Source organism: Microtus oregoni, unplaced genomic scaffold (genome assembly GCF_018167655.1).
Source record: "Microtus oregoni isolate MIOR12 unplaced genomic scaffold, Mior012 000055F_ref0000237, whole genome shotgun sequence".
Classification (NCBI taxonomy): Eukaryota; Metazoa; Chordata; class Mammalia; order Rodentia; family Cricetidae; genus Microtus; species Microtus oregoni.
In genome coordinates this window covers 2,995,926-3,010,438 of record NW_024543831.1, presented here as the reverse complement: position 1 = coordinate 3,010,438, position 14,513 = coordinate 2,995,926, and the positions used below count along the sequence as shown (strand labels likewise).

At 44.4% G+C, this 14,513-nt stretch overlaps 1 protein-coding gene across 3 annotated transcripts in view; it reads right to left on the bottom strand.

The window, feature by feature from the left end:
• The window catches only part of Sik3 (SIK family kinase 3), a 214,056-nt gene that overhangs the window by 18,820 nt on the left and 180,723 nt on the right, over nucleotides 1-14,513 (bottom strand). For all 3 annotated transcript variants that reach the window (XM_041638696.1, XM_041638695.1, XM_041638697.1), the window contains exons 7-14: nucleotides 8,951-9,069; nucleotides 8,345-8,455; nucleotides 7,958-8,101; nucleotides 7,632-7,709; nucleotides 7,396-7,505; nucleotides 5,111-5,264; nucleotides 4,698-4,853; nucleotides 1,106-1,176 (exon numbers count right to left, since the gene is read on the bottom strand). In XM_041638696.1, the coding sequence (XP_041494630.1) occupies nucleotides 1,106-1,176; nucleotides 4,698-4,853; nucleotides 5,111-5,264; nucleotides 7,396-7,505; nucleotides 7,632-7,709; nucleotides 7,958-8,101; nucleotides 8,345-8,455; nucleotides 8,951-9,069 (943 nt within the window). The remainder of the gene's footprint in view (nucleotides 1-1,105; nucleotides 1,177-4,697; nucleotides 4,854-5,110; nucleotides 5,265-7,395; nucleotides 7,506-7,631; nucleotides 7,710-7,957; nucleotides 8,102-8,344; nucleotides 8,456-8,950; nucleotides 9,070-14,513) is intronic.

The following is a 14,513-nucleotide window of genomic DNA, read 5'->3' as shown; positions in this document are numbered from 1 at the left end:
CTGTGGAGGGAGCTGGCACCCCTGTTCACTAGGGCACTTTGCTTTGTTTTGTTTCCTTTTCTTTTCTGCAAAGGACCAGCTTCTTTGAACAGGAGCTCTATATAGACCTTCTGAGTGTAGGGAGCATCCTGGACAACAACCAGAAGGTTCTCAGTTTGTTCCTAACTACATTGCCCATGTAAGCTAAAAGTCGTTATCAGACTGTAATTCATTGTATGCAAACTTGAGAGAAAGCTATCAGTGGTTAATGCTCATTGATAAAAACACCCAATGTTTCCCCCAAGAGCCCATGAAAACCGTTTTATTTCGATTTCCCTCAAGGGAAAACATATAATCTTGAAGAACACCTGTGTTTCTGGGAAAATACATGCTGGATTCTGGTGAAAACCGCTCCCCAGAAAATAAGAAAGACAACTTCACAAGGGGGCATGCATGGAGCTGAAGACCATAGCTACTGGAACTGAGGTCAACGGACAGCACAGCATGCCTGACCGTCACTACTGTTCTCTGTGAATTAGGCATCTCTCAACAGGGTTCTACAGACAATGGATATGTACATCTGTCTCTGGCCCCAACCCACCCCAGCCCACTTTTTTTTCTGTTCCAATATCTCTTTGTTGGTACAGGGAGTAGAAGAAACACACAGCAAACAGTACAGGAGGTATTCATTCATTCTCCTGGGAAGGAGGAGTCCATGCCAGAGGTCCAAGGCCAGACTAGCTAGGATCACTGTCATCTCAGATCTCCAACTCCTTTTCAGTGAACAGTTCGTGGCAGGTAGGAGCAGGCTGTATGCCTTCTGAACACTATCAGAGTTGCAATATGAAGGCGGGGGACAAGGAAGGGAGGAGGGAGGAGAGAAAAATGTTCTTAAGGTTATTGCTGTCACTTAAGGGGCTTCCAATGGCGCTTATAGAAATGAGATTTCTGGGCAGTCTTCTGTTACTTCCGTGTGGGGAGGAACATGCCATCTGGCTTGAGCAAAGAGACCACACAAGGGCCGAAGCTGCACTGCACCACCTCCTTGGGCAGAGGTGACCTCTTGCTGGTTGCAGGGGGAGCCTGCCCAAGGACGTTCTGCAAGCACTGCCAGATGTCACATTACCTCTGCACAGCTTCCTGATCTGGTTCCCCATCCGAGCTCTCCTCATCCACAGGGGTAACGGCTGGCACTGCCTGCAGAGACAGGAAAGGAAGGTTCAGGGTGGCAGCTAACTCTGTGGTGCCTTCGAACTCTGATAACTGGACTGAGGCCCATGGTCTTGCTAATGCTATCATTTCAAAGACTTTTCTAGAACTCATGGGTTAGAGAGAACTTTCATTCCTCTTGTTTTCTACTTCCAGCTTGCTCGGGTAATAGAAATTTGGCTTTCTTCCCTTATATCTGCTTGTCTGTTCATCTAACACTTGAAGGCCTACTATAAGACAAACTGTGAATTTACAACTATAGTCATTGCCTTTGTTACAGAGACAAGTGAACAGACAATTAGAAGAGCATGATTAAGCTCTCTCAAGTCCTCTATGAGGTGCTTTGGAGGCCTGAGGAGTGCACAGGAGCTAGCAACCAGGCAAAGAGCAAATGGGTCAAAGGCTGAGAGAAGTGTCCATGGACCTGGAATACATAAAAAACTATCTAAAATGCCGAGGAACTGACCTCATTAATGTCAGTCCCAGAGTTTGGATGTTTGAACTCCAGAGAAGCATCATGGTGCTTGAAAGTGTATCGTCACAGAACATAAAATCTAAGAGTTTGTATTCAATACTTTAAAATACTCACTACCCTCCAAAACATGAATGAAATAAGAAGCACCATACACATATCACAGGGGCTGCTGGCTCCTCTGCACAAAGACAGGAATGCTGTGTACTCTCAAAAATATTCTTGGCCCAGTGGCATATATCAGCATCATCCACACCTCAGGCATCATCAGAAATGAGTTCAATGACCAAACAAGGAACTTTAAAAACACTGTATTATGGGGCTGGAGAGATGGCTCAGTGGTTAAGAGTATATACTGCTCCTGCAGAGGACCTGAGTTTGGTTGCCAGCACCCACACTGGGTGCCTTGTAACTCAACCTCCAAAGGCTTCTACACCTCTGACCTCTGGTGCCCCCCGCCTCTCCCCCACATTAATTTAAAATATTTTCTTTACATTTACACAATGGAATACTACACAGCAGAAAAAAATAACGACATCTTGAAATTTGCAGGCAAATGGATGGATCTAGAAAACATCATATTGAATGAGGCAACCCAGACCCAGAAAAACAAATATCATATGTACTCACTCATAAGTGGTTTTTAGACATAAAGCAAAGAAACATAAAGCAAAGAAAACCAACCTACAATTCATAACCTCGGAGAACCTAGACAACAAAGAGGACTCTAAGAGAGACATACATGGATCTAATCTACATGGGAAGTGAAAAAAGACAAGATCTCCCAAGTAAATTGAGAGCATGAGGATCATGGGAAGAGGGCAGAAGGAGAGGGGAGAGGAAAGGAGGGGAGAAAAATAAATAGTTTAATAAAAACAATAAATAGAAAGAAAAAGTTAAAGATTATTTTCTTAAAAACTGGGTTAATTACAAAACAAAACAAAGCTTTTAAAATGATCCCAACATTTGAAGCTTCACGTCCTTTAGTTCTAGGGTGGAGTAAACAGACAGGAAGTGGCTATAGCTGAGGCAGAGGAAGGACACTTATAAACGGCCTTGAAGAGCATACAAATGTATTTTGGGACAGGCAGTGGTGAATCACTACAGGATTTAAAGCCAGGGCACAGTGTTACAGGATCTGTGTTTGGAAAAGTGAGGTCTCTTCAGCTGCAGGGTAGAAGAGCCCGCCAGTGGAAACCAGGAAGCCAGCCAGGTATATCATCTGGGAGTCCACTATGTTAATCCAGGTGACCATGACTAAGGAAAGGGGGCAGAGATGGAGAGAGGCAGGCTATTTAATTCACAGACATTAGATAACTGACAGCAGGAATACCAAAAACTGTATAAAGATTAAGAAAAAAAAAATCCATGTTCCTAGCTTGTGTAGTCACCAGGACAATAACAGTGCTGTTCACAGTCACTGTAAGGGAAGACAATGTCAACACATTAAGGTAAGCTTTGGAACTGTTGCATTCAGGTTGTGAGTACTTGTGCGGTAGCCACTAGCCCTCTGGTGGAGGCAATCCCACAAACACATGTGTAGATCTCGGAAGAACACTCTGGGTGAGAACCAGATGGCAGGTGGAATTATGGGAGCACACAGGCTCATCCAAAGAGGAGACAAGAAAGAATGGGAAAGGGGCCTCAGGTCAGTCCCGGCTGAGCAGACAGGAACTGAAAGGGAGACTGGAAGGCAGAGGAAAATCTAGGGTGGTGCTGCAGGAGCCAAGGGGGAAAGAAAGGTCACCAATGACAAATAAGAGTTGGGACATCCAAAAAGATAAAGATTAAAAATGCCCACTGGATTCATCAACACGAGCTTGTAAGGGACCTTGGCAGCAACAACTCCAGTGGACAGAGTTAAGTCACCCCACTTCCCACATTGCTGATTCTGATTCCTTCCGACCAATAGTGACACCGAAAGCCTCTGGTGCCTAAGAGCATGTCATTCACTTTGGCATTTAATCCTGCATGTTTGTTTCATTATTATTATTTTGAGTTTGTTTCTTAGCCCTGGCTAGACTGGGACTCACTATGTATACTAGGTTGGTTGCAAACTTGCAATGACCTTCATGTGCCTGCCTACCAAGTGCTGGGGTTACATAGTTTTGCACACTTTTTTACTAGTCAAATATTTCATATGGGCTAGACTTGTCTTTGACATCATAAACAGCATGCTGTTTCTGCTGTGGAACTGTTTTCTCAACTGAAAGTGGGGCCCATAGGCTCACAGCGCTCTGTGACCAAACCCATGAAAAGGAAAGCATAGAATTCCAGAGTGAGCTTCCAGGTGCTTTCCTGACAAATTAGTGGAGTGATTTACAAATTATTGATCCACAATGGATCAAAGGAGAGCAGAAGTCACCAGCTGCCGTGATTGTAAGCAGTACTGCTCTAAAGAGCTCATGAGGCCTATGGAGGTAAAATTCAATTCGATGGAACTCTGACAGAAAAATCATCAAGAAATAAACAGAAGCCAACGTGTCACCGCCATACAACAATGATGCGACTGAAGCTAGAGCCATGATATAGTCATATAAGCACTGGGGTTGTGCCAAAAACGTGAGGTGGTGCTCAAAGGAGAGCGGGTGAGAGGGTAATTTTGAAAGCTTGTCTAAAAAGTGCTAATTGCACAGGCTGTAAGCTGGCTTGGCAGGTAAGCACTTGCTGCGCAAGCCTGAAGACCTAAGTTCAAACCGTGGACCCCATGTGAAGGGAGAGGACTGACTCCCAGAAGTTGCCCTTGGGCCTCTATGTGTGCACTGTGGCATGTGCACACCCCCTGCCAACTAATCTTCCTAAGACAGAATTTAAGAAGCCAGTCGTTCTAGAGTGCACTGTCCACTTGAACCGTCTTCTGTGGGGGACATCCTCTGAGCTGTCTGTATGTGACTGTGGAAGAGGAGGAAGTCAGCAGAACATACAGAACACTATAAGTTAGAGATGAAATTCAGGTATTTTAGCCATGTCTAGCCCTAGGCTCACAGCCTTCTTGTGGAAAGCCTCTGAGAAAGTCAGGCTATGTGCTGCTACTCACTGGTGTCATGGTGACAAGTGGGGAAGGTCCCCGTGGGCGCTTTAGCAGCTGCTGGGCATGCAGTTGGATGTTGGCTCCTCCATCTGATGCTCTCCGGCCAAGGGGCCCCATTCCATTCAGCAGCTGTAGTGTAGGCGGCTGTAATAGAGACTGCTCCTGCCAGGAGGGTAGGCAGGATACAGTGGTGAGATAGTACAATCTGGGAGCAAACAGCACTGCCCTCATCTACTCCAGTTAGAGGATCCTCTGATGGTGAACAGAACTGAAGAACTCTCCCATTGCCAGAGCTGTTTACAAAAGGGAACACCCCCTGGCTGAGGAAACCCTTCGCTAATAAGGACAGTCCTTTTAAAGCTTCCCGAGGGAGGAGCAAGCTTGTTTCTTATGGGCAGGCCCTTTCCACGGCCACGTACCTTGTACTCAAGCTGTCCAGTTGGCTGCAGACTCTGCATGGGCAACAGGTTGTGCATGAAGTTCATGTTAGGGGCCACCTGCAGGAATGGAGCCTGTGGGTTCACTCCAGGAAAGCCAGGCAGGAGCTTCTGCAGATCTTCCATAACTTCCGTGCTGACAGAAAACCGGAAAAGAGAAGTGTGGTTCCTCAAGTATTTAAGTCTCTGAAGTGATGCTACCACTATACCCCCAGCACAGTTATTTTGATTTTGTCTGCCTGCCTGCCTGCCTGCCTGCCTGTCTGTCTGTCTGTCTGTCTGTCTATCTATCTATCTATCTATCTCTTTTCTTTTTTAAAGACAGGGTTTCTCTATGTAGCCCTGGCTGTCATGGAACTCACTTTGTAGACCAGGCTGGCCTCAGACTCACAGAGATCTGCCTGCCTCTGCCTCCAGAATGCTGGGATCAAAGGCCTGCACCACCATTGCCCAGCTTTTTCTATCCTTTTTGTGTGTGCATATATGTGTATGCATATGTACTCTACATGTGTGTAAGACAGCAAACATGCGTGCAGGTATCCAAACATATGTATGTACATGAGTGTGGAAGCCAAAGGTGGGTTGTCTTCCTCTATCATGATCTGTATTTTTTTTTTTTTTTTTTTAAAAAGAAGGGTCTCTCAACTGAACCTGAAGCTCACTGACTTGTGAGTCAGGATGGCCATGAGCCTGTGGATCTGCTTGTCTCCACCCCATAGAGTAGAAGTTACTGGAGAGGTTGAACAGCTGCCTTTTCCATGGGTGCTGGAATCTAAACTCAGGTCTTTATGCTTGCAGGGGAAACACCTTCCCCACTACCCATTGGGCAAAGTCAAGTCCCCCACTTTACTTTTCTCCGAAATTTCTATTTCTGTATAAGATTCTAAAGCAAAACAGAAGTCTGCTATGTGGAATTTCACTCTGTCATTTACTCCAAGTTACTGGCAATTGCTACTCTTCATTGATCCTCTCAAAAACCAACAGAGGAGACACTGGCACAACTCCAGGCCAGGCTTTTAAAGCCTGGAGGCGAAGAGCAACTTTCTAGAGAGTACAGGCCATCTGCTAAGACAATGGCTGCCTGAAGTAGCAACTGATTCACCAGGGAAAGAATGCAATTCCTACCGCCAGTGCTGACAGGACAGATAAGTACTGGCTGTTCAGGGCTGTCATGCCCAGCAGACTTTAAATAAGACATCTTTCCACTAATCACGACTCAGGACTCCACCCCTCTGTGGTGACACATTTTGTGGAACCAAAATGTTCCTTCAATTGCTCGTTTGATCACAAGCTGAGAACAAGGAACATAAAAGAGCAAACCACCAGGCCTGGGCGTTTCTTCTGAGATCCACTCAGAGGAGAGACATTTATAAGAGACAGCTCTGCCCTGAGCTGAACTCTCAGGAGAAGGCTTGCTACAACCTTCTCTTCCCTGCTCAGTTTAAGAAGACATTCAGCACTGAGATGGACAGTTGTTCATGCTGACATGCCTCAACTGCAGAGCAGAAATGGGATGAGTTGGCCCTTAATCCATTTGCCCAACATGAAGGCCTCAGGGAACATTGTGACAGGCAGACTTTGAGGAACACTTTGGGAAATGTGTTTTGGTATTCTTGTTCATTCTGGGAGCAGAGCAAGAGACTGAACCCTGGGACCTTGCCTATGTCAGGAAAATGCCTCTGCTGCTGAGCTCTATCCCCACCACTGTTGACTTCATGGTTAACTGTTCACATATATAAATTATGACACATCACTTAGCTTCCCTTTGTAGGAGACTGCTGATATAGAACATGGGCAGACAATAGCTCTTAAACTTTGAAAGTTGGCTGTTTGATTGATTAATTGAGACAGGGTTTCTTTCTATATCCTGGCTGTCTTGGAACTTGATATATAGACTAGTTGGCATCAAACTGAGAGATCCTCCTGCCTCTGCCTCCTGAGTGCTGGGACTAAAGGTGTGCATAACATTTTGCTAAACTTGGCTGAATTTTAAGGAGTACTTGTGGATGACTTAGATCAGAAGAACGCCACCATCATGGACAAATATTCTATCATATTCTTCACCATGGCACAATGGCTGCTAAGAGCAACCAGATATAGGGAGACTTTAACTAGTCAAATTGGCAATGGTCTACCATGATCCCTTATGTGTTAAAAATGTGTCATGGTTACTTATTTAGATCATGAAGTAGGAGAAAATGTGTCATAGGAGGCACTCAAAGGCAGAGTGCCATAGCACAGGACAGGAATGTTGACCACATACTTACCGTGGGTCAGCCACTCCCACTGTGTGCCTTCTCATTGACAAATAACGAACCAAGGCTTCAGGAGAAGGCTCTTCACCTTCATCGCTGTCCAAGTTCAGTGTCCCATCAGGCTGAGGTGGAAGGAAAAACAAGTGATCAGAAATAAAAAGTAACTAGAAACAAGAAGGAAGAAAAGGAACTGTGGCTCTGGGAAGAAAAGTGGTTTCAATTGACAGTGATCAGATATGGTTACTTACCTCTATAATTTGGTTCTCTGGGTTGATCAGCTGAACTTGGGGGACACTAAGGTTCATGGCAGTGCCGGTCTGCTCCGTCTAGAAAGCAGTACATATGGATAAACAAAGACTTGAGACAAGAGAAGAAACAACAGCTTTCAAATTAGCCTCTCCTCTCACCTCTCTCTTTAAGATATGGTTTTTCTGTGTAGCCCAGGCTAGTCTTGAACTCATCATTCTTCTGCCTCAGATCCCCATAGACTAGGGTTATATTCAAAGCAGTCTTGATTGCCACCCATACCCTGGTATAACTTGTCCCCACCTAGGCCACTGAAGACACTGCCCACCTGGATATTGACTGGTGCTTGAAACGTCATGGCTCTGGGCATGCTAGGAAGAGCTCCAAGGCGCAGAGTTTTATGTCTCTTATGTCGATCGCACAGCAGGCTGTAGATTGCACTATAGTGATCATAGGCCTCTGATTTTAATGACTACCAAAAAGAAGGGGAAAAGGTGAAAACCCCAATGAGATGCCGTCCCAATGACCACATTCTCCAATAACATCTGCAGACTCCACAGCAGCTTCTTCCTTCCTTCACAGACCAGGAAGGACAAAGGAAGAGGAAAAAGGATGAAAGCAGAAAGACCCAAGTACTCAGGAAGAAGACAATGCAGGAAAGGCAGGCAAGAGGAAAGGCTGCTTGTTTTATTTGCTCTCCACTCCTCCTAGGTACCTCAAGTGTCCGCTCCTTGTCCAGTCCCATGTCTTCCATGGCCAAGAGGACATCATCATTGATTGGCTCTATCTGTCTTTCTTCCTTCAGCTGCTGGCATTCAGCTATTAACTGTAACATGGAAAGATGCAAGCTGTCAAGTCCCCAGTTAACTACATCAACATGGCATGTGATACATACTGACCAAGCTGTTTTATGCTCCCTTGCTGAGGATCCTCTGGGTCTCATACAAAATCTAAACAAGACAGCTCTGGCAATCAGTTAGGAGCTGACAAGAACCTCCTGTTTCCTGAGCTCCTGGGGTATGTGGAATGATCATAACGGAAGCAGCAGTATGCTACAGAAGCTGTTGAAATAAGCACTCAGACATGAGAGGTGCTCCGGTGGCAGGAACTGGGGCTATACCGTCTCAGAAGTCAAAAGGAAAAATGATTTAGGGACGAATGATAAGGAACCAGTGTCACTAGTCTCCACAGTCGAGCTGGCTCTTGCAGGCTTCCTGCTGAATTCATATCCACGTCAGTTTTACATAGCAGTTGGTTCCTAGTGCTCATTTCTTCAGGTCTTGGGCAGATTAAGTTCTCTGAGGCAAGGGGCCCAGCTCACCCTCTCGAAGTTGGGATCTGCATCCCCCAGCTTCATCCACTTGTGCCTGCAGATCTGCTCCATTGAGAGGCGCTTGTTTGGGTCTAACACCAGCATGTGGCGGATCAAGTGCTCACATTCTGCAACAGACAAACAGCCTGCCTTCAGTCTGGTGAGGGGGGGCACTGGTGGAGATGAGGAACTAGAAGAAGCAAGAGAGGCAGGTAGATTCTCAGGCTCCCTGCTTCTAGTTATGTTTCCCTTCTGCCTCCATCCTTACCTACTTCATTGCTTACTCCTGAAGGAAGTGAGCAAAGAGAGAAGAAAAAGAAATTCAAATGGGGAAGTCTGGTCAACTCCTCCACTAAGTCTGAGGAGAAAAACCTGGGGCTAATGCATGAACTCCGTTTTGTAAAGCATGCCTCCCTGTAATAGAATGAAGACTAGAATGCCCTCTACAGAGACTTAATGTCTTAGAAGTTCTCAAATTGGTCAACTCCAGCCTCCTATACATGTTATCATGTGTATATTAATAACTTTGGGTTAGGTGTGCAGTGTGACTCTTCAAAAGTCAGTAGATCTGGAGTTTCTCATGACACAGGGGACATGGAGAGGGGGATGTGCATAGGCCACCTGTCACAAGCTGTGACATGGCTGGCCTGGACATGAATTAAATACTACAGGAACATAAAGTGGAGATTCAGCCAATTAGTGTTTCTCTCTGGGAATGCATACTCTAGGTTATACTGGAGAAAGAACAAAGGGTTCAAAATCAGAAACCTTTGAAATAAAAGTCATGCCCTTTAAAAAGTTTCTCATCTGTAAGCTGGAAGTTCTGATGACAATGTGGGAGTGGCAGTTATGGGGAAGGTGGGAGGCAACGGTAAGGTCTTCTTCCCAGCACTTTACAGTTATTACCTCAGTCTCACATAATCCTAAGAGTAGTGTACTAGCATCCTTTCCACTTTAGAAATGGCCCAGATTAAGTACAAAATCCACAATCACATGGTTTTCAAGTCAGATTCAAACTGATAGTCTGGCTGTCCACCTGCATGTGTGTACATCTGTGCAGGTACATTTGTCCATGTGAGCAAGCATGTAAGTCAGACGGCAATGCTAGGATGTCTTCCTCAATTGTTTCCACCTTATTTTTAGAGACAGAGTCTCTCATAAACCCGAGGAACACCAATTCAGCTAGATGAGCTGGCCAGTGGACTCCTGAGATCTTTATATCTCCACCATCAGTGTTGGGGTTACAGGTGTGTACCTCCATGCTTACTTTTATGTGGTTGCTAGGGATCCAAACTAAGGTCTAATACTTGCACTTTATCCAATGAATCAGCTTTCCAGCCCTTTACCTGGTGCCTTTAACCACAGCTGTATGCTGCCTCAATCTCACAGAGCCAATGGGGGTCCATCAACCTGAACACCACCAGTCCTTTAGCCAAACCATCACTGCTTGCTCAGACAGTCAGAAAAGGTTCCTAAGCGGTCTTTCTGCTTTTGTTCTTTCTTCAGTTACAGTGTACTCTCTGCTGGGATGTTTCTGGAGCCAAGGCTAGAGCCGCACCACCTTAATAAGTCTACTTAAATAAAAATAATAACTTCTTAACAACTCTTAATAATTTCTTCCCATGATCACCAGAATAAATATCCAGAGTCCTGGGCCTCCAAGGCTCCTGTCTGTTTCCCACATAACCAGCTCCTTCCACTGTCCGGCCTCTATGCTTGCTCCTCCTCAGGAAAACTGACTCCTCAGGCCTTCTCACGGCAGCTCCTGTCATACAGGTAAGAGCTTAATTGCCACGTCCTCAGAAGCTCTTCCCTGACCTGTGGCTCAGTGGCTCTTCACTGTTTCACTCGGCTTTCTTTACATGGATGACTGAAGGACTCGCGGTCCATGCCTGTCCTTGTTTACTGCCTTTGTCACAGTGCTAGGCAGGTGTCTTTTCTACTGTCACATGCACTATGGACTCTCCAGTACCAAAGATGATTATCATATCTAATAGGAACTGAATATATACTGAAAATATGAATAAACATTTATTGAATATTCACCTTAATCAGACAAGACTGTATCACAAAATGCTTTTTATTTCATTTAATCTTCACAACAATCCTAAATTAGGTACTATAAAGAGCCCCATTTGAAAATGAAGAAATGAGATTTTAAAAAGTTAATGCACTCAGCTACCACAAGGCTGTGCTCTTGACTATCCTGTAATTCATCTTCAGGCAGATATAAGTTCCAGTTCATCTCTTTTTCTAGAACAAATTCAACTCTGCAATTTCTATAGCATTTTTGGTAACATCACTGTCATGAAAGATATACTAAGAGTAATTTAAAAGAATAACTCTTAATTTTTAATGTATCATAACTCTAAAAACCTAACTAAGATGCTAAATAAAAATATCGAATTGCTTTTGCTTTATGAGCAAAGGTATATCCAAATGCAGCTCAGATCTGTGTTCTAAACTCATATCCAGAGCAGCAAGGCTAGGCCCCGCACCGTAGCACCCATGAGATGCAGGATTATGGTCTGTGATCATTTAAGAGGAAAAAGGTGTTCTTAATTCACAAAGTTGCATTAAACTAAGAACCTCAGTGCAGGGAGGCAAGGGTTTGCTTTGGGAGCTGTGATGCTGACGTTCAAACCTCTAGATGGCAGTCTATGGTCTTCCTTTGGTCTTTCCACACAAAACTTAGTGCGTGACATCAAAGACCAAGGTCAAATAATGTTTCTAAGACTTGCTTTAGAACAGAGACTTCCTTTTCTAGGCAAATTCCTTAAACAACAACAAATGAAAACAGGACCGTCATAAGTCCTAACGCAAGCCTCAATTCCAGGATTTTGAAACCTATTAATCCTAAAAGACCCTGAAGATTCACCAGAAAAAAAGTTCACAAAAGTTTATTCACATAAACTTGCATTAATTTTTGATTGTTCAAGGAATAAAAAAGTTTGCATAGATCTCTAGATGTCTCCAGGCCTCAGATTAGGGACCACTTGTTGCTTCATGTCACTGGCACAAGGACAAGGGCGCTGATCAGAAACTGGCAGAGGGTCAGACGCTGAAGCCTGACACTTTAATCTGTTGCAGAAGGTGAAACATGGCTGAATGCAGCATCAAGCCACATTTTCTTGGTGTCATATAGCTCATGAAATTGAATTCAGATGGGATCTGAACACACGATTCGACATAAAATATGGAAATAGGGTGAAAATGAAGGCAACGATTGCTCCTTAATCTAAAACTACAACCAGAGGACACTCAACTGAGCAGCAGAGAATGAATTAGAGCAAAGGGGTGAGCCGTCAGCCCTTCCAGATGCCAGCAAGTGCTCGACTGTGCAAAGTGGCTCATCGCTTGTCCCCTCCCAGAGGGCATAGCCTTTGCTGCTGAGACCCAGGCACTGTGGGTCACAGCAGTAGAGTGTTCTACTGCTCGGGCTAGAACGGCAGCATCCCCAAACCCTGCCAAGGCTGTTCTTGTCAGCCCCCTACACAACACCAAGTGGTCTCTTTGGCAAAAATCACTGCAGGTCTGCGGAACCCAGTTCTCCCACGGAATGCTAACTAGAGGACTACCATGCACCACCAGCAGCACCGACAAGGGGCATGCAGATGACTGAGAAACGGATTTCCAAATGGCCCTAAAACCAGAATGAAGACTGTGTGTAACTTTATCTGAGATGTTCAAGAAACATCTTTTTCTTGAAGAGAACTTTCTCAAGGAGGCTGAAAGGGTTTTGTTTGAGAGGGATACCAAGGAAGGAAGTATACGTGTAAAAAAGCCCTCTATACTAATGAGTTATAAGACATTATAATTTTGTCTTATACTAAAGACAAAATTCATTAAAGTTTCATCTAATTTCCATGACAGAAGAATAAATGAAATAATTTAAGAATTTATGCGGCTTATTTACCATGGAGAAAGACAGATGTGGGCAGGAAGGGACATTCTGGGCTGTTGAAGTATCTGAGGGATGTTTCACAGACAAGGCTGTGGACAGACTCTGTTGTCCAAAGATCCTAACGCGGAGCAATAGTAAATCACAATCCAATGCAGGAAGGGTTTTCTGATGATCGGTGCTGATGAGCTGGACAGACAAGCCATATGAGCAGGCTCCTAGGGAAGCGGGTGGGGTGAGGGCAGTACAGTGCCCGCAGGCATAGATGAGAGATCTGAGAGGGCTCTCGGGGAAGTGGGGGATACAGTGCAGGCAAGGTTGCCCCTAGATCACAGCTACTTTTACTTATTTTACAGATCATTGATTCTGGGTAACAAGGGGACATGATGAACTCCTTAGTCACCGACTTCCAATGCTAAAAACTCCTTAACAGAGATAAAGGAATGGTCTGTCTATGACGTAGAAATCTAATTTTCATTAGAAACCTCTATCAAGAGGTTGGCATTTAGGATGACATTGAAAGACGCGTGGGCTTATGTTTGAGGAAGAATGGAACAGCTGAGTACGCTGGGACGTTTTTCCCCCCCCCGCCGCTGCCGCCGCCGAGGTTTTTTTTTTTTTTTTCCGGTTTTTGGGGTTTTTTTTGTTTGTTTGTCAACTGTACCTTTCAGAACTGTGTTTCACTGATGTCACCAAAGTACTTAATATGAATTGGGTCCCCAAAATGGCAGGTATAAGGAACACAGCTCAAGTGACTGTGACAAACCTTGCTAACAACTCTAATGTCCTAAGACGCTAGCTGTGGTGGAGACAAGTAATCCCAGTCTATGGTGTGTAGTGTGTATTGTCCCCAAACCAAACAACAACAAACTTGAAAGGCAATGACTTCTGCCTGTAATTCTAACATTTCGAGACTGACATTTGGACAACAACACAATTGAGACCAGCCTGGGCTATGTGGCCAGTTCTGAGAGTTCTAGGACAAACTAGGCTACAGAGTGAGACTGTCTCAAAACAAATAAAATTCTAAAATAAGCAAAAAACAAAAATAGCAAATACTTAAGAAGCAAAACAGAATAGTAATCCCTAGGCCTTCAAGCTGGAATTGCTAGAAAACCATTATTCTACTAAGTGCTGCTATGCAGGGTCAAAACAGGAAAGAGGGAGACAAAAAGTCAATAAGGTGACTCATTTAGAAATATTATCTGACAATATTAGCATGTATCAAATATTTGGGATAGGCAGATTATCAAATTCCTTAAGCACTCAGCCTGCACTCCAGCACCTATTACTATTATCTCCATTTTATACAAAATTGAATATCAGAGAAATTAAGAAACTTGACCAGATAATAAAAGAGAAGGTTTGCTCGTTATTGTTGTTGTTTGGTTTTTTTTTTTTAGATAAACCAGATCCAAGCTAATCTTGAACCCATGATCCTCCTGCCTCAGTCTCCTAAGCATTTGAATTTCTGAGGTTGTATACATTTTATTATTATTGTGTATGCAAGCATGCATGTACATGTGTAGAGGTCGGAGGATGTGGTATTTTGAATGTAACTGGCCCCATAATCTCATAGGAAGTGGCACTATTAGGAGGTGTGGCCTTGTTGGAAGAAGTTTGCTACTATGGGGATGGGCTTTGAGGTTTCCCATGCTCAGGATACCACCC